The following is a 25,204-nucleotide window of genomic DNA, read 5'->3' as shown; positions in this document are numbered from 1 at the left end:
TCCAGACCACCCAGCAGCTTGCCAACAGATAACCAACCCACTCCACCACCGCCCATACTTGCATTAGCAGAGCCATTCAGGCCTAATCAGGAATTAATGGACAGTGCTTTGAAGTAATTTAATTTCCACAATAAACCTAATGAGCAATTTAATACAAATGTCAAAAGGAATGCTTAGCTGTTGTCTGAATGCTTTCTCCTGTGCAAACGCTCATGAGAACTCAATACGGCTGCCTTTTTATAGCCCCTTGAACATACATTCCAGCAGAATCAGGGAGGCCCCTGTGCATTTAGTATTATTAATAAGGTTAACTGGGCACTTAATTAGCAATTTAATGGTTAGCACTCCGTAATTGGAGGGTCCCCAGAAGATTATTTGGCAGAATTAACTGAAGGCCTTTGTCATCTCCTCCCTAGATGCCTTCTGCACCCTCCTAAGCAGAGCTGTGTCTTAATCGATCACAGACAGGTTCACAAAGAGGGCATGAACAACAAAATTCCTCTCTGCTGGAGCCAGTGCTGTGGAGCACTCTTGGAGGGGAGGACGGCTCTCCTTGGAGATGTTCCCCACTGCCCATGCTGCAGCTGCGGGCTTCTATGGGAGCAGTTCTGTTTTGATTGACTGTTTTCATCCATACAACAGCACCTCTGGTATCCTGGACACGAAAGAAGGACAAGTCAGGGTCCGAATCTTCCACTCCAGAAACTGCTGCTCACACTTAAACATCTAGTCTAAGGTGTTGTTACTGGAATGGCATGACAACTGCCTTGGGGACCAAAAGCTATTTGTCACAGAAAGCCAGAGCAGACCTGAGGCATGAACACAGCTCTTTCCTACCTGTCTCGGTAACAAAGACCATCTCCTCAGACCTAAACTCCTAGTTCTCCTCTGTTAAGCCTGTGGTGGGGGTGGTCATGGAGGCACAGAAGCTTAGTACTCAGCATCCCTGCCCTTGACCCCTACAGGGACCCTCATCTTGTCCTTTCCCCTCACTGGGTCTTTCAAAAACAACTGACTAAAGTCTTGCTCTGCCCCTGTCAGGCTCCAAGTTATGTGGCTACTGAGGAAGTAAAAGAAAATTGGACTACCAAGGAGCTAGTAATCCAGTAGAAGATATAGAGACTAAGTTAATCAAAAATACAATATCATCAACTCTTTGCCCACTGTGTGTCAGGCATTTATTAGTTATTCCTTATAGGAGCCTTATAATACAGGTATTGTTATCCTTTTTGGACTAAGGAGATCGTATTCAGAGAGATGAAGCAATAAACTCAAGGTCTTACAGCTAGAAAGGAACAGAACCAATATTTAAACTCAGGCCTACACAGCTATCTCAGCACCCAAAACCTAGGCTACCTTCCTCGCTGCAGTTACTATATACTGAGGGAATGAAAACTAATTTTAATATTGGTGTAAGAAAATATGATTTAGCTGGTAAATCAGCCTGCTGGAAAAAGAAATCTATGACACACTTCAAAGGCCAATGTAAGTGATTTGGGGATTATCTGTGCATCACTGCCCTAGTCCTTGGCATAGATAATATGGAATCAGCAGTAATTTTAGATACAGTGACAATGCAGCAGCATGTTGATGAGTTTAGAGAATGAAGAGATCCACTCAAGTCCATTAAACAAAATTTGCTGAGTCCCTGCTATGTGGATAACGGCCTGCTAGGTACTGGGAAGGAGGGAGATGAAGATGAATCAGACACAGTCCCTGAGCCCAAGGAGCATAATCTCAGTGAAGGAGCCATTGTGCAGCTCATAGACTGTTTTATGGGATATACTGTAACAAGTTCTAGAGCAGTAGGGAGAAGAAATCATTGAGCCTGACTTTAGGGCTCTACAAATTCTCAATAGAGAATATGCTTGAGCTAGCTTTGAAATATGGTGGTATAGGCAGTCAAGGAGCAGAAGATAGAAGTTGCATCTTGGGCTAAAAGGGGGAAAAGTCATAGAGGTCTGGAGGAAGTCCATGTTGTAATTTGAGGAGAAGATAGGTGTTAGTTTAGTGTCCCGAGAGGACACAATATTGGCCAAGAGGGTAATGATGACAGGAAGGGCAAATGATAAAGTGCTTGGGGAATGGAAGGTTAGAATGTGCAGGACCTTAAATGCCATTCTCAAGGAACTTATTCAATTGGCAGTGCAGCCCATCAAGGGATTTTTAGTGAAGAACAACAGATATGGAATGATTACCTTGGAAATAAAAATGTGGTCAAGGAGACATCTCTATTCCTCCTGCCCTAGCATATCCCCTCCCCCTGCCAAAAAAAAAAAAAAAATTCTGCTGTTTTTCCTCACACACCCCTAGAAAACCATTTCAGCAATATAAAAAGGGAGATATGGAAGGTATGCCTGCCATGAGAATAAGAATGTGATGGAAACAAAATGTATATGGGGTTCAAACTACCAGGAGTTAATGAATGGATGTGATGGGCACAGAGAGAAGGTATTAGGGTTGCTGGGTCTTCTGGCATGGAAGACGATAGGTGTTTATGAACCTGACTGGGATAGAGAGCGCTGGAGGAAAGGCGGATTTGGAAGGAAGAGAATAACTCTGGTTTGGATGTATTCAGTTAGTGGCAAAGTTGGGATATTCACATGTAGAACTCAAAGCTATGTCTCAGGTGATCAGTGAAGCTATGGCAGAAAATGAGATCCCCAAGGAGGGGCAGAGGGGAGTGGGCACAGGGAAGGGAAGGTGGTGCCAGGTTCCTGCTCACCTCCTCAGCCTCACTTTCACCCTGCTCTCCCTTCCAAGCTTCGCTACTAATACTATCCCTTTCTCTTGGTCTCTCTTGCCTCCCAGTCCATGCGGGAGTAAGCTGGACGGAGCAGCGCCTATGTGGCAATGTGTCCCCAGAGCCTAGCACAGTGCCTGCAGTCAAACTTACTGAATAAGTGGGAGGGTGAGATAAGGAGGCTAAGCATCTTTATGTTTAAAGCAGAGAGTGCAGACGAGACTAAGATGGAGTAAAGAAGACTGAGAAAGTGGTCGTTGAGATAGAAGAAGAACCAGAAAATAAGCAGGCACACCATGGAAGAGAAATGGAAAATGCCACTGGATTTGGAGAGAGCCAAGAGACAACAGCCTGGAGAAAATCCTCCCCACTGGGTGAATCCAGAGGCAGAAGCCAGACCGTAGTGGGTCAGGAATAACTGAATATAGCAATTATAAAATATTCCTATAATATGCTTCATTAGCAAGGTCAAACTAATTAAGAAAATTTATTATAAAGTCCACATAAATCTACCAGTGAATCTAACCTATTAGAGTCTGCCTGTACCATTTTATTTAGATATAGCAGCCATTTTGACTTTAGTAACCTCTTTAACATATTTTCCAAATCACATAATTCAACTCAGAAAATATTATAGTTATTCTTTGTGTATAAATAAAAATACTGTAGCCAAAAAAGTTTCTTCCAAGTGCCACCTTAAAGTTTTTTCATATTTTATATAAAGTAACCATGAAAGCAGATCAGAACTACCCAATTGCAGCTTTTAAATAAATAGCAAAACACTTTCCTCTGGGTTTCAGAAATTACCAAGAACAAAGCGTTTGGCCTCAATCGTTGCTTCAATTTTCCATTTTCATTTATTCCCCCTAACTCATCAGAAGTGTTGAGACTTTTTCAGTTAGGTAACATCTGACCTGGTACAGCCAGAGCGTTTCATAAATTTCTTTCTTTCTGCAGATGCAAAAGGTATTTAAGAAATTTCCAGGATTCAAAGAAATCCATGTGCTAGGATTTAGGTAAGTAAGAGGATCGGACTCTTCTCAATTTTTAAATTACTTTTTCCCTATCCTCTTTTAAAAGCAGTGTCATGAGGAATATAAGGTTCTTCTCCCCCCAGTTGTTTAGCCCTGTCGAATCCTGAAAACTGAATACATTTCAGATAAAGGAATTGTCTAATTAGAACATGACTCTAGGTGATTTTTTAAGGGGGTAACACAAGAGCTGTGTTCCTTCCTTCCTCCCTCTGGAGCCAGAAACACTGCTCTCTGCAGAGAGCTCATCTGCTGTCCTTGGCAATGTCATTAACGAACCTCCTAGGAAAACACCTCAGTAGAGACAGGTCAAAATAAGTAGCAATTAGTTACCTTGGTGTCTGATTTTCTGGTTCCCTATCGAATGTTAAATATCATCATCGTTTAAACAAATCAGGCTGACCCTATGGAATCAGGTGAAACTAATAAAAAGAAGTATCTGTGAGGGGTAAGGGAGTTGAAGGAACAGGGTAGAAAGGGACAGAAGTGGAAGCAAGACTTCCCAGAATATACCTTTTTTTTAATGTTTTTTTTTTTTATTTTTGAAAGATAGAGTGTGAGCGTGAGAGGGGCAGAGAGGGAGGGAGGCACAGAATCCGAAGCAGGCTCCAGGCTCTGAGCTGTCAGCACAGAGCCCAACGAGAGGATCAACCTCATGAGCGTGAGATCATGACCTGAGCTGAAGTTGGACGCTTAACCAACTGAGCCACCCAGGTGCCCCCCCACCGCCAGAATATACTTTTATTATCATTTTGACATCTAAACTGTAGTAATGCATTACCACACAAAAATTTCTAAATTACAATTTTCTTTTGTTTTTTTTTTATTTTTAAAACAAAATTTTTAATGTTTATTTATTTTTGAGTGGGGAGCGGGAGAGAGAGGGAGACACAGAATCTGAAGCAGTTTCCAGGCCCTGAGCTGTCAGCACAGAGCCTGATGCAGGGCTCGAACCCACAAACCATGAGATCATGACCTGATCCAAAGTCAGACATTCAATTGGCTGAGCCACCCAGGTGCCCCACTAAATTACAATTTTATTTTTAAAAATTTTTTTTATTTTTTTCTAAATTACAATTTTAAATAAAGTAAACGAAATTGAAAAACAGTGCCATGCAGGGTTCAGTTATGTTCCCACGGCTTTCCCACAAGCAGGCCTATATCCATTAGCATCTCAACACTCTAATTGAGGTGGGTTCATGATTTTTGACAAGAAGTTTAGCATCCTTTTTCCTTTTTTAAAATGTTTATTTTTGAGAGAGAGAGAGAGAGCATGCAAGCAGGGAGGGGCAGAGAGAGAGAGGGACAGAGAGAATCCCAAGGAGGCTCCGTACTGCCAGCACAGAGTCCCACATCATGCTCTATTCCATGAACCGCAAGATCATGACCTGAGCCAAAATCAAGAGTCAGAAGCTTAATCCACTGAGCTACTCAGGTGACCTGCATCTTCTGTCTAAGTTCTCATTCAAAACATCTACCAATGGGGCCATAATAGGACATATTTTTTAATGGCCGCAGGGTATATGTGAGCCCTGGCATGACAGAATGAGATTCCCCACACCAAGGGGGATTTGTAAAGTGGGTAGAGAAGGCTTCCCCCAAAGTACTTCCTGGCCCCTTCACCATCTGTTGTGTTAAAGCTATAAGTTGCCCAGAGCAAGTCTACAGACCCACAAAGAATAGCTTCCGGGCGAGCTCTACAGGTGTATTTCTCTCAAAGATATCAGGCCCCTCTGATTTGTGTGACTCCAGAGAAAGAAAATATTGAAAAGTGAAAGTTATAAAAGATGAAACCCTTAATATGTACCAAAGCAGACTCATTTTTCCTTATTTCAAGATGCTGCTCCACAATATTCCATGTGAAATCAGATGGATTAGAGGGAAATAAAAGGTGATAGTGGAATATTCTGCATAGATGGCAAAGTCTTCTGGACAAACCACTGCAGCTAAAAAGCAGATGTTGCATTTAAAGCTGAGGGAAATGATAGGAACAGTCCTTTCAAGTGGACATTATGCCCTCCTTTCAAATAAATGAAAACCTAATAATGAAAAAAAATCTATTTTAGAAGAAAATGAAAGTATTAAGGATGATGAAATTTTGCAAGATAAAGATTTTAAAGATATATCTACTGAAGCTGCATCTTTCCCATGTGTTTATCTCTGTAAGAGTTTATTCTTATTTCTGCCAAAGATGTTTATAAAATAAATTTGATCATATATTCCCAATGCTCTCCATTATGGAATGAATATTTAGTCTCCCAGAAAACAGTTGGACCCTGTTAAGCATAAAAGATATGCTTATAAGTATGGCAAGCTTTTAATCATAACTAACAATGCTCAGAATATTGTAAAGTAAACTTAGAATGAAGGAAATTGCTTCCTCATGGAGCCAGATCCCCCAAAACACTATGAGTCTCCTGGTACTGTATTTAGTTCGTTTGTACAAAACCTGATCTATAATTTCATAAGTACATTTTTTATCAGTGACCTCATTTAATTCTCCCAGACACAACTGGGAAGTTATGAGGATGTCTATGATTAACACAATTCTAAGGAGTCACAGAAAAAGATCAACTTTAAATATTGCTTTATCTTGGGGCACCTGGGTGGCTCAGTCGGTTGAGCGACCGACTTCGGTTCAGGTCATGATCTCACGGTTGGTGGTTTCCAGCCCCGTGTCAGGCACTGTGCTGACAACTTAGAGCCTGAAGCCTACTTTGGATTCTGTGTCTCCCTCTCTCTCTGTCCCTACCCTGCTCGTGCTGTGTCTCTCTCTCTGTCTTTCAAAAATAATAAATAAAAATGTTAAAAAAATTTAAACATTGCTTTATCTTTTAAAGCAATGTGGAAAACTATTACCAACCATTTAATCTAGTCGGAGGGTAGAATCTTTCAAAGGCTAGTTCACAGTTGTCCACAGCAACTTTATTTGTATTAGCAACAGTAGGAAATAACCCAAATATCCATGAACAGAGCAATAGATACACAAATTGTGGAATATTATTACCACAGACTACTACTCAAAAGAGGAAGCAATTATTATAATATACAACAATATGGTTTCATCTCAGAATAAGTATGTTGAGTGAAAGAATACAGAGAAAAATAAATATATTATGATTCCATTTCTGTGTGACTCTAGAACATGCAAACTAATCTATAATGACAAAACAGATCAGTAGTTGCTTGGGGAGGGTGAGGCAGAAAAGATGAAGGGAAGGATTTCAGAGGGGCATGAGTAAACCTTTGGGAGGAATTAATTTGATTGTGGTAATGGTTTCACAGGTGTATAATATCAAACTTACCAAATTGTACACCGTCAACATGTGCACTTTGTTTTATGACAATTACATTTCAATGCAATTTTTTTAAAAAAAAATGAGCAGAACTAGGTGCTTGGCCCAGGGAGCCCTACTTCTCCAAACTACAAGCCACTGCTGAAAGGAAGCAAGAGGCAGGCCCCACAGAGCAGCCCTAGTTAGAGAGTCATGGATCCTCCTCTGCTTGCACAGAAGGAAAATCATAGCAAAGTCTCTTTCAGTCATTTTACCAAGGGACAAAAGTTCAATGAATTCATACCCCAGGCAGAAAGAGCAGTAACACAAATCCCTTCATATGTAGAGAATGTCTTTGTCAACAAATTTCACCTGAAAGGTAAAATGAGAAAACTGAATATAGCTTCTAAACTAAATTCATATATACGTCCAGAGGAGTCCTAAATATATTTGTCAGTTTGATGACCAAAGTTTGATGAGTAGGCAGTGGTATGGCCAATGCGCCCAGACTTGAAATCAAGCAGGATAGGGTTTGAATCTCAGCTCTGCCACCTTCCAACTTTCCCTTTCTGTGTGTGTTCCTTGTTCTGTAAAATGGGGATTGTGTTGTTGAAAAAGATTAAATGAGGATGCATATAAACTGCCTGGTACAGACCACCCGCTCGGTAAACAGGTGTTTATTTTTCTTGCAACCTGTTCCATGATGAATTGTACCACTCCCTCAAGGCTTACTGATTAAAACAATTTGAAAAACAATCAGTCAACAAAACACCAGTTCCAGTGTCCAGTCTCAGATAAATTACCTTCAGGATTAAATAAATCATTTAATGCTATTCACAGGGTGAGAAATCCATTTATAAAATACTTTCCAAAAAAACTTCCTGGCACCAGCACTACCCAAAATGTAAGACGCATTGGATATATTTGCAGCCTCTTTGGGAAGAATATGAAGAAATCAAAGAGTTTACAAAGAAGACCAAAAGTACATACAGCCTATGAACTAAGGCTGAAATCCTAATCAGAAACATCATATAATGGTGTTTACTTCCTGAGATTTATGTGGCTCTCACAATTCCATCCAAATTCTGATGGCAGTTTAATGTGTTTCCTTCAACACATTCCTGGGCAAACATGGAACACAATAGAAAGAAATCTCTCTCCCTCTCTCTCTCTCCCCTCCCCCGATATATGAAATGATTCATTGAATATCTTAATAAATTTCATAAAAATTATTTCTCCCTTGCATGTTCCCATTGCTCCTGGTGAAATGAAGACCAAAGAAAGGAAAAGATGGGTAATTTGGACTTTTCTAATATTTTGAAATATAGTGCCTTTTCTCCCACAGATTTACATACTGATCTTTTATAAGTAATTTTTACATACAAAGTCTGGGATAAGCCCATGGCTTTTTATTGGTGTCTTATTTAAATGAGACTAATTGCTATAAACAATAATAGAAAAAAAGTTCTACAGAGGTATATCTAATGAAATATGTATATATTCAGAATTTTGTGATGCTTGAGTTATGTGTCTGCTTTTAGACATGTTTATTGTTTCTTAATTTCTTCTCTACTTTAAACAGATTCATTTCTGTATTTAATTTTATCTCCATGTGCTGTATTGTTTTTCTTAAATACAGACACTTATTTGTATGAGCTTGAGGTCCCACCAAATATGGATCTATAGCTGGATTTATGTCTTTGCTGATGTTAAAGTTTAACCATGTTAAAAAAATAATTAATTAATTAAGCAATTATTTCATACTAAAAAAACTCTTAAGTCAAAATTACTGTATAAGTACGTGAACAATGACTTGATCAGTGAAAGTGTATCCTGTAAAATTCAAAATCTAATTAGAAAAACATAAAAATGCCTTTCTCTGAGGCAAGCGTGTTTTAACAGTTTCCTAAATGTCATTTGTGATGGGAAATTGTCTGTCTGAATACACACTTGTATAAGCAGCCAACCTAAGTCTGGAATAAAGGAGAGAAACTAATTTGCTCCTTGGTTCCAAGGTCAGTTTGAACTGGGACAGAGCCCACAATACCATGGAGAGCTCAGTAATAAGAATCCAGCTTTGGCTCCTATAATTGACTAGTGAAATAATGAACTGTAGATTCTGACTGATTGTGTGGCCCAAAGAATTGCCAAGAGTAAACATTATCAGTTCCTGTGGCCTTTGAAACACTCTTGCATCCCTTTGTGTGGATTTATGGCATAAATTGAAAGGTAAAACCTGATCATGGAGGACAAAGCTACAGAGAATCCCATTTCATTTTTATATGCAAAAAGGCATTAAATCAATAAATATGATAATAAATATAGTTAATCGTATAGTACTTCCCTTTCTCTTTTTTCACACCTTTCTTCCAAGATGTTATCTTAAAAGCAGCTTGAGGAAAAAGATTATGTTATTTTAGAATTTTGTTTTTTAATTAAAAAATACTTCTTGAAAGAAGCAGAAGAGAAATAACCTGAAAATTGAAGCTTTGACTTGGTACAATATGTACATACTCTTGTCCCATTTCTATGTCCTATATTGCTATTTCATAGACCTTCCTGAAGAAGGTTATAGAAAAAAGGACAATTCATCCTTCCTGCTGATTGGCACTGCATGACTTTACTTGTAACACCACCAAAACTACTGGTCAGTAATAACAACTCTTGACAATTAACACTTTTTCAGAAGGAATAAAAATCCATGATCACTTGATGCAGTTAGTAGCCCCTCTTCAACCTGGCATTCTAAGGACTAAAATATAGGTCAATTCTTCTTCCACATTTCAAATTTCTAATAAACATTTAAACTAGCTTTCAAGTGAGATATTCTTTAAGAGCCCATCAGCAAAGATGATGAAGCTGTCTTGAATCTTTATAGAAACACAGTGACTGTCTTTATAAGGCATGTAACAACGGGTTTGGGTGGAATGTGTCCTCTGCTGTCTACAGTTCAAGCTCCACAGAGATGCGACTTTTGGCCATCTTTAAGAGAGACATTGCAGATGCAAAAAGCCCTGCGAGTAACCTCCTGTCTTTTGATTCCAACAAAATTGAGAGTGAAGGAGTCCCTCATGGAATGATGGAGGAAGACAAGCAACCAGAAATCTATCTCACAGCTTCAGACCTCAAAAAGCTAATCAGCAGAGCACTAGAGGAAGACAAATCCTTGGATGTGGAAACAATTCAGTTCATTGATGGTCAGTTGGTGATTTCATAGTTCTGGATTTATCCTCATTTTGACAGAGACACTAGGAGGTGTAGAATGTCTCAGGGTCACTGTCATTTTAACTTGGGCCTTATAGAGTCAATCATTTGTGTTACAGGCACATCACATATGGTATCATTTCTCTTTCCTCACTCCAACCTGTGTCTCATTGGATGAGCCTTTGGTGCTACTTCACATCAAGAATAGGTCCAGGAGAAGCCCAGAGTTTCAGTTCAGTAGTTCAACTACAGTCATCCAATGGAGTCCAGATAGAAAGAAGCACCCATGGACAGTTCTGTTCCATTGGCACAACCCAGATTCCCTCACCCAGTAAATTGGTTGAGTCCCAGAAGGAAATGGATGGCACATTATTAGAATAGAATAGGATGACATGAGGAGAGTTTGATAAAGGGACTATTTATAAAGTCTTTCCTAATACACAAAGGAATAGGACAGTTCTCTGGAGCCAAAAGTAGCAAGGCCCCATTACTACCTCTAGGCATTAAGGGTTTGCCTCATAGTCTAAGCCATCCCAAAGCCAGAGAGCAAAAAACCATTGATACAGTCCATATAAGTCAACATCCTAGGGCAGAGAGTAGCAGGGAGAGAAGAGAAGAGTGGATCTAAGAAAGTCAACAAGATCATCAGGCACACTCAGGATTCTCAGAGGGTAGCTGAAGGAACTCAAGAGCCTAGAACTCTCACTAAGCCCAGCACTCTTGGCATAATAGATGGACACTAGAAATGCCATTTTAGTATGACATGGCATGAAACTGGCATTCTCTGCCAATTCTATTTCTCTGGTTTAGGCAGTCAAACTCAACACTGGAAAACACCAAAAGGTCTCTTGGCACAACATGCAAGGCAAGGGAATCTCCTAGGCAAGAAAAGGTGAGCTTCAGACTCATCTCAGAGACCATTTGGTACTCTGGTTTATCTCTGTTCAAACTTCTGAGATGTTCTGAGAATCGTGCTTCAAGGTAGAAGTAGAATCTGCAAATGGCCCTTGGTTCCAGCATTTATTCTAGCTATTTGTTTCTTTGTTAGCTTAGTTGTATCTTCATCCCCACTGGCCTAGCCAATCAACCTGCCTGCTTGATCCAAATCTATACAGTAAAGCTAAACATCCTAAAAGCCTACTTTAATAACTGTTCTTATCACATATACATGTAAGATGTACCCCCGCATTTGTCTTTCAATTTATTACTCATATCAGTGACTATTAGTGTATGTGATGCTGATTTCTAAATGATTTGCTACACCACTCCTTAAAAACTGATTATTGCCACATTTTCAACCCTGACTGTTTTAGTGCCCCAACCACAAAAGAAAAAAAGAAAAAGAAAGAAATACTCAAACCTTGTGATTTTTCACCTGCAGAATTGTTGGGGTCATTGCCAGGCTCCGATCCCGACTTCCAGTCAGTGCTGCCCACACTCCTTGCCGATATCACAAAGGTAAGTGAGCTTATTGTTCTTTCGTTCTTCAAATAGGAACGAAGCTTTCCATAAGAAAAAAAAAATCCACTTAAGGACTGAACAGAACAAAATCTTCTTTGCAATGCTAATTATATTTTTTTTCTGTTTTTTACAGGCAGTACTTGGTTGCCATTTATATTTTCTGTGTTAATAGGATACAACTTACTTTTCAAATACCCTAAAATTCAAAATTCTCTTCACCATAGTTAGATCTTTGTTTCAATTAGTGTCAGGACTTGCTGTTTTGATAAAACAAACACATGTTCATGAACTGAAAAGAATACTTAAAGCAGAATATATAATTTAATTTTGACTTTGAGAAATAAATGTAAGCATAGGTTTACTTTATAAGTTTGTTCTTAAATCTTAAGGTCTTACCTTTATTTATCTGTGAGGATTTTATAAGTATAATGTCTTCAAAAGTAAAAATAATAAATTCTGCAATAATTTTTATATTTCATTTAAAGCTATATCCATTTAATTTATGCCAAAAACTGGGATATTGATAAGTGAAAGTGCTAACTAGGCTCTATTCCCTCTTTAAATGAAGGAATTCATAAATTCAAACATGATTGGCAATTCATCGTATTTCAGTTTTTAGTTAACCCTACCTAGGCAGATTCAGTTAGTCAAGAAGGCAGTTGATCATATTTTACCACTGTATCAATGCATGTTTTCCTTTCAGGACAAATTTCTGTATTACATCCTATATCAAAATCCATCGTAGATTCAAATCAACTATAACATGATTTGCTTATATTTAAATGAAGGAAAAAAATAGAGTGTAACCCTTCCCACATACAGGGAAATGTCACTTCTTAACATCTGTCTTTCTAAATTCATTCTTTAGGATGCTACTTTGAGTCCAGAACTTCCTCTTGATCAATCCAGGCTTGAGACAGTGGACAAAACAGGACACAGTACTCCTGGTGAGTTTTGTTTTTTTTTTTTTACCACAAAGTCTATGTTAGCTGACGACCTCCTCTTTGAGGAAACCATCTATGACACTCCCTCCAAGACCAGTGACAAAGTCATCCTTGACCCAGGACAAGGTTTCCTCACACCAGCATTTCCAGCAGAAAAGCAGTCCATTTAACCTCTTCTGCCAGTGTCCTTCCCTTAGCTCTAGGCCCTGGGCCTGCACAGAGCACTGACACCCCTTCCCTGATGGATCTGGTGAAAGAAACTGAAATCAAAGCCGTACCAAATGCTACCCACACAAAATAGCCACCTCTATGAGGCTTCAAAACTAAAAGTCCATCAGGACAAGGTAGATCCTAAGACGAAAGTCCACAACAAGGGACTATGGCAACAGAGGATTGGGCTTTTACAATCGATATATGTCCTCTGTTCACCACTTACAGCCTGACCATTCATACCATCTGTTCTTCTGTGTGGTTTCTTTCATGCCAATTAGCTCATGTGTAATTGATAAGTAAGAATGTCAGTAAACATTGAAATCCTCTTGGTTCACTTTTGAACTTCTAAAAATGTTTATTTTTGAGACAATAGAATTAAGCTTTATCACAGTTGAAGAGAAATTTTTAGCAATTTATGAAGACCTTAAGAAAAAAAATGAAAATTCTGTAGCAGAGTCTTATTTAGTGCAAGAAGGAGTTGATTTAGTGCCTTTAAGAACTCCTATGCTTTCCACTTTATACAGCTGTATGTTGAAACTGTAGGTAAAAACGTCTTTAAGGAAACATGAACCCCAGGTTATAAGGCTGATGAGGAGGCACTATGGTTCTAAGTGCAAATGACAGTAAAGATTTGTTACGGTTTATATTTTTAAATTTTTTCCATTCTTTAAAACATTCTTTTATTCAACTATAATTAACACACAGTGTTATGTTAGTTTCAGGTGTACAGTATAATGATTCCACAATTCTATACATTTCTCAGTGCTCAATAATATATGCGTACTCTTAATCTGAGTTATCTATTTCACCGACCCCCCAGGCACCTACCATCTGGCAACCTACAATTTTTTCTCTGCGCTTAAGAGTGTGGTTTTTTTGTTAGTCTCCTTTCTCCTTTATTCATTTGTTGTTTCTTATATTCCACATACAAACTAAATCATATGGTATTTGTCTTATTCTTATTTATTTAACTTAGCATTATACCCTCTAGATCCATCTATGTTATTGTAAATGGCAAGATTTCATTCTTTTTTATGACTAAGTAATATTCCATTATATATATATGTATATACATATATATATATAATGTGTGTGTGTGTGTGTGTGTGTGTGTGTATATATATATATCACATCTTCTTTATACATTCATCTATCCAGAGACACTTGGGTTGTTTCCATATCTTGGCTATTATAAATAATGCTGCAATAAACATGGGGGCACATACATCTTTTCAAATTAGTGTTTTAATTTTCTTTGGGTAAATACCCAATAGTGTAATTACTGGATCATATGGTAATTTTATCTTTAATTTTTTGAAGAAACTTTATACTGTTTTCCACATGGCTGAATAAGTTTGCATTCCCACCAAAAGAGCATGAGGGTTCCTTTTTCTCCACCTCCTTGCCAACACTTGTTAATGCTCGTGTTTTTTATTTTAGCCATCCTGAATGGTAGTCAAGTGATACCTCATGGTGCTTTTAATTTGCATTTCCCTGATGAGTAGTGATATTGAGCAACTTTTCATGTGTCTATTAGCCATATGTATGTTTTCTTTGAAAAAATGTCTATTCAAGTCCTCTGCCCATTTTTTAATTGGATTATTTGGGTTTTTTTGTGTTGAGTTGTATAAGTCTTATATATGTTAGATATTAACCCCCTATCAGATATATCATTTGCAAATATCTTCTCCATTTGGAAGGCTGCCTTTTTGTTTGGTTGATGGTTTCCTTCATTGTGCAAAAGCTTTTTATTTTGGTATAGTCCCAATAGTTTCATTTTGCTTTTATTTCCCTTGCCAGAGGAAAGTTATCTGGAAAAAATGTGTCTACAGCAGATGTCAAATTACTGTGCTATGGCTGATGTTTTTTAAATACGATTGTTACTGTTTTAGTTAGGACTCTCTTTTCAAAATTCTACACGTTTTGAGTGATCAACCTCAATCCTATTTTCCTCATAAACTCTATGTGCAATTAGTATGCAATTTTGTGAGATACAAGGGTTTTCACAAATACATATATGGCATGGAAGAAGAACCACCCATACAGATTATGTTTGGCTTACATGATTACCAGTGAATAAATGTTAACTGCATGATCCAATTACTTATTGCTGCATTATAAACCATCCCCAAAGTTTGTGGCTTAAAACAGCAATAATTTATTTTGCTCATAAATCTGAAATGTGGGCAGGGATCAGTGAGAACAGCTTTTTCATGCTCCATGTTGTGTCAACTAGAGTATCTCAAGCTAATGGGTATTGAACATCTTTGTCCAAGTTGGTTCACTCACATAGCTGGCAAATCAGTAGTCAACCATGGCTGTTGGCTGGTTGGTGGGGGGTGGAGTGGGGCTCATTTATTTTCTATGTAGCACTCTTCAACAGGGCTGCTTGGACATCCTTAAAGCTTGGCAGCATGGGATCAAAGAGTTAATATGGCAAGAGGCAGAAGGTAGAAGCCTTCACTCTCTTCACTACTCAGAATCAGTGTCACTGCCTCCCATTGTAATGGCTAGACAGACATAGAGCTTATCTCAATTCAGGGGGAAGGAACATAGACCTTATCTCTTGATGGGAGAAATTTCAAAAACTTTAAGGCCATTTATAATCAACTACAATCCACATCAACCACTATTATGACTTTCTAATTATTTAACAGTTGATTGTATAAGACAAAACAAACCTTTTTGTTTGTGATAGTAAATGCTCACTGGATTCCTTTCTTTCATTATGATATCATAAAACCTTATTAAAGATCAGCATTTCAGGTAGATTAATAAAAATAACACTATATGATGAGTATGTTATTGTACTTTCAAATTGCTTTACTGTTTTCATTATATTTATATATTCCTTCCACTCATGATTATCCTTTAGAACACTAAAGCAGGAAGGAATCTTAGACATAATCTAGTTCAGCCACTGTGCTTCACGGATAAGAAAATCAAAACTAGAAATGTGAGGTGCTTTGCTCAAGGTCATGCTGTAGCTGATTGCATAGCCAAGACTATCTGTCAGGTTTCCTCCACCTACTAAATTATGTTTAGCTTAAGTAACACTCATTAAAAAAAAATATTCCCTCAAATTTGCTTTGCCTTCCAACCACAGCTTCTTTTCTGTCTCTGTCACTATGCTGTCAGTTGTTTTTTAGTTTCACCAGTTTCACCTCTAACCGCACACTACAAGGACACAACTTCCACAAAAATCACTGGTGGCTTCCTAATTAATCAATTTAGCAGCCTCATTTCCATCTTTATTTTACATGATATTTCTGGCAAGGGCTTCTGTTGACCACTCCCTTCTTGAAACTCCTTCTTCATTTGGCTTCCACAAAATGATTTCTTGGTTCTTCTCATATTTCCTGATTCCTCCTCCTCAACTTCCTGCACTGGGGCTTATTATTAGATTTTTTTACACGTGGGGGAAGGGCAGAGAGAGATTGGGAGAGAGAGAATCCCAAGCAGACTCTGTGCTGTCAGCACAGAGCCAGACACAAGGCTCGATCTCATGAACCCCCGAGATCATGACCTGAGCCAAAATCAAGAGCCAGATGCTTAACCAACTGAGCCACCCAGGCAAAAAAAAAAAAAAAAAAGTCAAAAAACTCTTTTGGAGTAATAAAACAATTTTGGAACTAGATAGAGGTGGTGTTTTGTACAGCATTGTGAATTTATGAATTCATGACTACTGAATTGTTCACTTTAAAATTTTGTTATTTTCCTTTTTTCTTTTTTTTAACATTCATTTTTTTTAATCTTTATTTTTGAGAGAGAGAGAGAGAGAGAGAGACAGACAGAGTGTGAGTGGGGGAGGGGCACAGAGAGAGGGAGACACAGAATCCGAAGTAGGCTCCAGGCTCTGAGCTGTCAGCACAGAGCCTGACACAGAGCTCAAACTCACAAACCATTAGATCATGACCTGAGCTGAAGTCGGATGCCCAACTGACTGTGCCACCCAGGCACCCCTAACATTCATTTTTGAGAGACAGAGAGACAGAGTGTGAGTGGGGGAGGGGCAGAGAGAAGGAGACAGAATCAGAAGCAGGATCCAGGCTCTGAGCTGTCAGCACAGAGCCCAAAGCAGGACTTTGAAGTCACAGATGGTGAGATCATGACCTGAGCTGAAGTTGGACGCTGAACCGACTGAGCCACCTAGGTGCCCCCAAAATTTTATGTTTTTTTAACCTCAATAATTTTTTTTTAAAAAAACAGATGAATCTGTAGGGAAAATTGTATACAAAATAAACAGTATAAAGTTCTTTAAGTTTGCTTTGGGTAGCTCATGAGTTTGCCTCTGAGTTTCTTAGCACTTCCTTCACTGGAGATGCATAATGAATTCCAAAGCACAGTTCATTATAGCAGTTCTATGAGGGGCGAGGTGCTGATTGTCTGCCTTAATTCAAGGATTGATTTTAGAGTATCTAGAGGAACGAATGTGCTGCATAACTTTTAGTCAATGTTCCATAAATAAAAATTATATTTCATAACTCAGCTTTTGATTAGTATTGACCAAGAAGCACTGCATTTGCTGACATGGGCTTAAAGTGCAAATATTCTTGTTGCCAATTAAAGGCAGACCCATATGCTTTCATAATCAGCTCAGCTGGGAAGAGAAATGCCATGTCTTAGTGAAAAATGAAGATTCTAACTAAGAAGTATCCTGATAAAAAGGCATTTCACTTACATGGAAATGGGGAGGGGGGGATGAACACTCTAGACAAGACCAAAGCTTCCCTCCCTCATAAGACAGTTCTGAGTCTCTCCCATGCATAGTAAAATGACAACTAGGACTCCAGAGTTCTGCACCATGGTGCAGAACTGAGATAATTTTAGCCTGGAAAATTTTTAAGGTTAGTGTCACCAAACGCCCACCAAGCCATTAAAATCTCAATAAAACACTCATAGAAATCTCTCAGTTTAAGCAGTTTGGTTTAGTAGTTAATCCCTTGAGATAAAGTACTTGCAAAATATGCCTCTAGAACACTAAATGAATTGTTATCTTGTATAAATTTCTGAGATCTCTCATTATTAACCTTTTTTGTGGTAGTTGATCCTAAGCCATTTTTTCTTACAGAGCCAATTAATTGTTAAGATCACTCCTATTTCATAAAAATGAGAGTATAAAGTATCAGAGAAGCCCAGCATCTTATCTTCTTCATAACATGCATTCACCCAAAAATTTTATTAGGACACCTGGGTGGCTCAGTCAGTAAGTGTCCGACTTTGTCTCAGGTTCTGATCTCACAGTTCGTGGGTTCAAGCCCTGCATCCGGCTCTGTGCTGACAGCTTGGAGCCTGGAGCCTGCTTCAGATTCTGTGTCTCCCTCTCTCTCTCTCTCTCTGCCCCTCCCCCACTGTGCTCTCTCTTTCTGAAAAATTAAACATTTAAAACAAAGTTTATCAACTTTTTTTACGTTTACTTATTTTTTGAGAGAGAGAGAGTGCCAGCAGGGGAGGGACAGAGAGAGAGAGAGAGAGAGAGAGAGAGAGAATCCCAAGCAGGCTCTGCAATGTCAGTGCAGAGTGCAGTGCAGGGCTCAAGCCCACAAAACCGTGAGATCATGACCTGAGCTAAAACCAGGAGTGAGATGCTTAACCAACTGAGCCACCCAGACACCCCAGTTTTATCAACTGTTTTGTGGTTTGGTGTGGTTTTATTTGTTTTAGATGTGTGTAGGCAGCAATACATTTTTCTTTTCACTCATTAGAATCATCATGTGGTCTATCTCCTCAGTGTTCTGTCTTCCAAGTTACACTATTTTCATTTGCTGGACATTCCATTTAAGTTGTAAGCCAGATCTCTTAATAAATTGCGGTATTTTAAATGGTGAAGAAGCAGACTTCAGGCAGAGCTATTCTGCTACTGGACGTTGTTTTGTCTTTTATTCCACTGTATTAGTCTGGGTTCTCTAGAGAAATAGAATCAATAGGTTTATATCAATATCTATATCTGATTAATATCAGGAATTGGCTTATGTGGTTATGGAGGCTAAGAAGTCCCAAGGTATACACTCCAGCAAGCTGGAGACCCAGGAGAGCCAATGGCATGAGCTCCAGTCTGAGTTGAAGTCCAAAGGCAGGAAAACCAGGGCCTCAGTTCAGTCCAGCAAAGAGAGAGAATTCTTTCTCACTTAGCCTTTTGTCCGTAGTCAGACCTCCAACTGATTAGAAGAGGCCCATATTAGGGAGGGCAATCTCCTCTACTCCATCTACATATTCAAATGTTAACTGCATCCAGCAATGCCCTCACAAACATACCCAGAATAATGTTTAACCAAATATCTGGGCACCCAGTGGCCCAGTCGAGTTGATACATAAAATTGGCTGTCACATCCCATCTAGGTAATACATGAAAATAACCACACATTTCTAAGTTTTCTTAATCTCACACAGCATTTGACTCCTTTGACAGGAGTCAGTGGGATGAGCTAAACTGAATGAACTCAACAGAGAACACAGCTGCTAACGTTCCACGAGGTTAAGGATTCAGTCTGTCTCTACTTTTTGCAATATCATCAGTGTCCAGCCAGATGCTTGGCACATACTAGGCAAGCGATTAATACATGTTGAGTGACTGAAGGAATAAATGAATGAATTTGTGTATCATAATACCTCCAGGGAAGTCAGAGTTGATAGGAATAATTTGATTATTTCCCTTTTTGCCCTACCTACTAAGAAGTTCTGAGAGAGCCAATTCAGTGATCCAGAAACAGTAGTCTGCTGTCTATTCTGTTCACACTACCCACCACTGCCAAAATACGTCCTCCATATTTATGCTTTTGTGACTTTGCACAAATTCTTTTCTCTCATGCCTATAATTCCCTTCCATTCTTTTAGCCTGATGATCTCCTACTCATGCTTTAAGTTCCAACTAACATGCCACCTCCTCTGTGAAGCTTTCCCAACTGCTCTCTGAAAAGACTCATAATTACCATCTGTTCCCTGACTCCATAACGAAAAAGTATATATAGTGCCATCAACCATTTACCACTCAGTATTGAAATTATATATATGCATGTCTGGTATCCCCCCAAGACTGAATTCCTGAAATGAAACAACATGTTCAAAAAAAATATCCTGGGGCATCTGGGGGGCTCAGTTGGTTGAGCTACTGACTCTTGATTTGACTCAGGTCATGATCTCATGGTTCCTGAGTTCAAGCCTTGTATCAGGCTCCACGCTGACAGTGTGGAGCCTGCTTGGGATTCTCTCTCATTCCCTCTCTCTCTGCTCCTCACCTGCTTGTTTGCTCTCTCTCTCTCTCTCTCTCTCTCTCTCAAAATAAATGAATAAACTTTTTTAAAAATCCTGCCTCTAACCGCACTTAACACAGTGTCTGGCATATGACTGGGGTTTCATAACTATTTGTTATTGTTGTTGAACTTAATGAACCTATCTATCACTATTTTTAGTCTCAGACTGTAAACTGAGACTAAAGCTATGCCCCACTCTGTGTCAGTCCTCACACAGCTCAAGACAACCCTACATGTAAGGTGATGTAAAGTGATATTCCTCACAGGTAAATACTTTTATCAAAATAAGAGGGCTGAAGAACTTTAATCAGCTCCACCATGTACGATGTACTAACTACCACAAAGATTAACATGTAGGTATGAAGTGAAAGAAATATGTAGTCAGCCACTCTGCCAGCCAAAAACTTTTCATATCCTAACTCTTAATCATGAAGGCCTGGCAAAAATGTTATTTAAATCTCTCTACTTTAGGATGAAAGGATAATGGTTAAGACTTGGAAAGATTTCTAAGAAAAACTCAGCTGAACTTTAAACCACTGTGGTCAATATTTTTTTTCCTTTTCTTTCTTGTACGTCTAAATTGAGGATCAAATAGTAAGCTTCCGTAATAGGAATACACTGCTGATAAAAATTGTTCAGAAGGATCCAAGAGGAACATACCATCTGAAGGAAGGACAGAATCGCTGTTCAGCAAAGGCTTGCAATTACACTTTGTCCATAGATGTAATCTTCACAATGCCTGGGGAAAGATCAACAGTGAACTGAAGTCCTTCCAGCTCTCAAATCCGGTCATTCTAGATTTAACCTAGATGTCAGGTGACATAGTACTGGCCTACAAAACTTAAGTTTGGGAAATTCAGTGCCCTGCCCCAAATTTCGGCAATTTCCAAGAAAATTTGTGTTCTTTCTGCCTTCTAAGGATTTCGTATTACTCCCCTGCTGCACCACACTGGTCAGCCCTCTATTCTCTCAAAACGTCCCTCATGGACTATTCCTTTTCCAGGCTCTTCCCAACTCCCTCTTCAAATTATGATCCTACCGTTTTATGCAGAATAGTAATCTGTTTAATCTCTTTCTATCATTTGCCTCAACTGAGACCACATGTTTTAAATTCCGCCAATCCTGCAAAAACAACAGCAGGCAGAAGCAGTTGCCATTAGAAATTGCATCTTTCGGGGCTCCTGGGGTCTCAGTCGGTTGAGTGTCAGACCTTGGCTCGGGTCGTGATCTCATGATTCGTGAGTTTGGTTCACGCGTTCAAGCCCCGCATCAGGCTCACTGCTGTCAGTGCAGAGCCCACTTCTGATCCTCTCTCTCTGCCCTGCCCACCTCTTTCTCTCTCTCAAAAATAAGTAAAACATTCTTTTTAAAAAAGAAATTTCATCTTTCCCTTCCTTCCACCCTCACAGTCGTCCCTTGACCACACTCGCTCACATTCAGAGGATGCTAGGTTCCAAGCAGTGTTCAGTAACTCTCAGCAACTTCATCTCACCTTCCTGCCACCACTGCTTCTTCTTTCCTCCTTCCTCAGGGGGGCTCTCTTTTTCCTTCGTATCACTTAAGTTCACTGTCTGGTTTTACCTCATTTGGCACTGGTACACATTGATTTTTCTTTTCCAAGGGCCCCATATAGATTCCCTACAATTCTTTACATGAGAGACTGGCCCATCACAGATGAATTGCAGAGGTACTGTAGGCCACAGACCCAAGCCGACTCCATGTGCCAGTATGCCAGAGTGAAAAGACTTCAACAAGTTCACCTGGTTAGCAGTGGTTCTCTGGGATGTCGTGCTTATTTATGCCATGCTTGTTAGGTACAGGGGATAAAATGGTAGATAAAGCATACACTCCATGACTGTCATGGTTTGAGTCCCCCACAAAACAGATCCTCAGATGAGGATTTGATTATAAAGAGGTGTTTTGGAGATGATCCCAGGAAACAAGGATCCCAGTAAAGGAACAGGCAACTAAAACAAGAAAGGGAAGGAAACCAATACAGACAATTAGCCCTGTGACCACTGGAGCTCATCAAAGGTATGTTGGTAAATTTTTAATAACCGATCCTAAAAAGGGGGATCAGGGATATATATGCACACAAAAGTTTATTACAAAATTTGGCTGATACAAAAAATACTGTGTAGGGGCACCTGGGTGGCTCAGTTGGTTAAGTGTCCAACTCTTGATTTTGGCTCCGGTCATGATCTCATCATTCATGAGATCAAGCCCCATGTCAAGGTCTGTGTGCTGACATCGAGGAGACTGCTTGGAATTCTCTCTCTCTCCCTCTCTCTCTGCCCCTCCCCCACTCATGCTGCATGCATTCTCTCTCTCTGTCTTTCAAAACAAATAAACTAAAAAAAAAAGGATGCACAATTTATGAATTATATGTATATGTATATTTATTATTATTATCAATTCTACATAGTCAACTGATTTTCCCAAGGAAATAATATTTAAACTGAGATCTGAATAACAGGAAGACAAAAACAAAAATTGGGGAGGCCTGGTGAAGAATGTTTTGGGCTGAGGGGAGTAGGGGAAGCTGGAAGTAGTGTGGCAAATTGAAGGAAAGCCAAGCCAATGTAGCTAGAGCACAAGGAGTTGGAGAGAGTTAGAAAACAGTGAGGCTCTAGAAATGCAGAGCTTTATAAGCCCTGTTTATAATCATTAAAGGGTTGTAAGAAAAGGAATGACACATCAAATCTGAGTTTAAATAGATCTTACTGCATTATGGAAAATTGGCCGGAGGTGGGAAAATCCAAGCAATCAATTAGAAGAGTCTTAACAATCTGGGCTAGAAATGTTGATAGCTTGGACTTGGGTGATAGAAGGGGAGATGAACAAAAGTGATTTGATTGAGTGGTATTTAAGAGGTAAAATCATTATGAAGAATTCTGAAGCCATGAATAGGTTCAGCAAGAAAGCCTGACCTGATTAATGAGCAGTGTCTGTTACAGGTTTCTCAGTGGGAAGTGGTTATGTATGTGTCCGGAGTGACTGTACTAGGCTAGTGAACTCTCAGGTGTCCAAATATTTCCTTCCTGTCACCACTTTATGGTCATGCAAGTAGCAAGCACATGCTTGCAGAAGCCAGCCTTTGCTGGTTCTCAGATCCTTGACGTGGTCACTTTTATCACTCCCATCCATTTTTGTTGGCTTACATTTACATAAAGAGGAAGATTGATAAGTATCCACTATTGGCAATGCTTTTGATTACTCTGTCCAGTATTTTACAGAGAAAATAAGAGACCAATAAATATAGGAAACTATGCTGCACAAATAAGTAAATATAATGATTCATAGGGACTCAGGAATTTTCTTTTTGACCTGCTTTAGGAAACTATTTCCAAGATTACTTTATTTTTTTTAATGTTTATTTACTTTTGAGAGAGAGAGAGAGCATGGGGGATGGGTAGAGAGAGAGGGAGACACAGAATCTGAAGCAAGCTCCAGGCCCTGAGCTGTCAGCACAGAGCCCGACGTGGGGCTGGAACCCACGAACCACAAGATCATGACCTGAGCCAAAGTCAGACACTCAACCGACTGAGCCACCCAGGTGCCCTCCAGATTACTTTAAATCTATCGAGCTAGTAGCATCTATGTGGACTTGATCCCCCTTTAAAGGTTCCATTTTACGGGCGCCTGGGTGGCTCAGTCGGTTGGGCGTCCGACTTCAGCCCAGGTCATGATCTCACGGTTTGTGGGTTCTGTGCGGACAGCTCAGAGCCTGGAGACGGTTTGAATTCTGTGTCTCCCTCTCTCTCTGTCCCTTCCCTACTCACACTCTGTCTCTCTCTCTCTCTCTCAAAAATAAACATTGAAAAAAATGTTTAAAGGTTCCATTTTAACAACCCCATGGTTTTTGTTTGTTTACTTTCAGTTTTTGGTATCTGTCATATTTTTCACTTATGGTATAGCATCTGCCTTGCCCCTTCTCATTTCTTGGAGTGGCCACTCGCACACTGCAGTTGTATTTGTATTTCACTCAGTGTAGCTGAAATGGCAGCACCGCACCGGTGCCAGAAAACTAGCAGCTCTTGGCTCAGCAAGAAGTGTGCCCCACACCACCGAGCACTGCGGCCCCTTCACAGATATCTGGACGCCGCCTTGCTTCTGTTTCCTTTCACACTTGGTGGCCCTGAGACAATGAGAACAAACTTGGTGAGCTCTGGTCCCTGGATCATCCCTCAGTGGAAAAGAGCTCTAATGACTAGGAGAATGTCTCTGCATGAATAAGCCCTGAAATGAATTTGAAAACTAAGCCATTGTAGCAACTTTAACAGAAATCTTAACTTAAAAACATATCACTCCATCATTACATGTGGACAATAGAGAAAGTTTTCAGAAAGAAAAGTAAGGCAAAAAGAAGAAAGATTAAGGTGACAATGCATGGGGAAAATATTTTAGGAAATACATCACCATCAATAACGCAATGCTATCATTAGGATAAGGACACACAGCCACATATGTCTGCAATGTTTCCAAGACCTAGATTTAGGGGTAAATTAAAATTTCTTGTTGGACAACTCTTAATTACAACAGGACCAGGACTTCAGCAGGGTTGTTCAAGCAGAGAGAATAGTTCTGAAAAAGATTAAGTTCACACTAGATGACAGTGCACTTTCCATTATTTTCATATTTTCTTTTTGTTCTTAATGTTTTATTTATTTTTTGAGGGAGAGAGAGAGAGAGCGCGCACAGAGTGGGAGGGGCAGAGAGAGAGGGGCACAGAGGATCCGAAGCAGGCTCTGCACTGACAGCCTGATAGCAGTGAGCCCTTTGTGGGGTTCAAACTCATGAACTGCGAGAGCCAGAGTCAGTAGCTCAACCCACTGAATCATCCAGGTGCCCCTCCATTATTTTCTTTATTCAAGACCTTCATATATGAAATAGGAACAGTGTAAGATTTTATGTATAACATATGAAGACTACTTAAAATGTTTTTCTGGACGAAACTTTTGAATATAACTGTCTTAGGTCACAGGAGAAGAAAATCAGTGAGAAGCAGAGGCATTAAAGAAGGCACACACAGAGCTGTACATGGGTCCCAAAGGGAGCATAGGACTTTGCCAAAGAAAAGGGA

The 25,204-nt window shown here is 39.5% G+C and overlaps 1 protein-coding gene across 2 annotated transcripts in view; it reads left to right on the top strand.

Moving 5' to 3' along the window:
- IMPG1 (interphotoreceptor matrix proteoglycan 1) overlaps window positions 1-25,204 on the top strand; it is a 129,907-nt gene that overhangs the window by 47,768 nt on the left and 56,935 nt on the right. For both annotated transcript variants that reach the window (XM_049652897.1, XM_049652896.1), the window contains 5 exons: window positions 3,701-3,759; window positions 8,323-8,343; window positions 9,999-10,246; window positions 11,635-11,711; window positions 12,583-12,661. In XM_049652897.1, coding sequence (XP_049508854.1) covers window positions 3,701-3,759; window positions 8,323-8,343; window positions 9,999-10,246; window positions 11,635-11,711; window positions 12,583-12,661 — 484 coding nt within the window. The remainder of the gene's footprint in view (window positions 1-3,700; window positions 3,760-8,322; window positions 8,344-9,998; window positions 10,247-11,634; window positions 11,712-12,582; window positions 12,662-25,204) is intronic.

Source organism: Panthera uncia, assembly GCF_023721935.1.
Source record: "Panthera uncia isolate 11264 chromosome B2 unlocalized genomic scaffold, Puncia_PCG_1.0 HiC_scaffold_24, whole genome shotgun sequence".
Lineage (NCBI taxonomy): Eukaryota > Metazoa > Chordata > Mammalia > Carnivora > Felidae > Panthera > Panthera uncia.
Note: the sequence above shows the minus strand (reverse complement) of the source record. Positions and strands in the feature narration are given on the sequence as shown.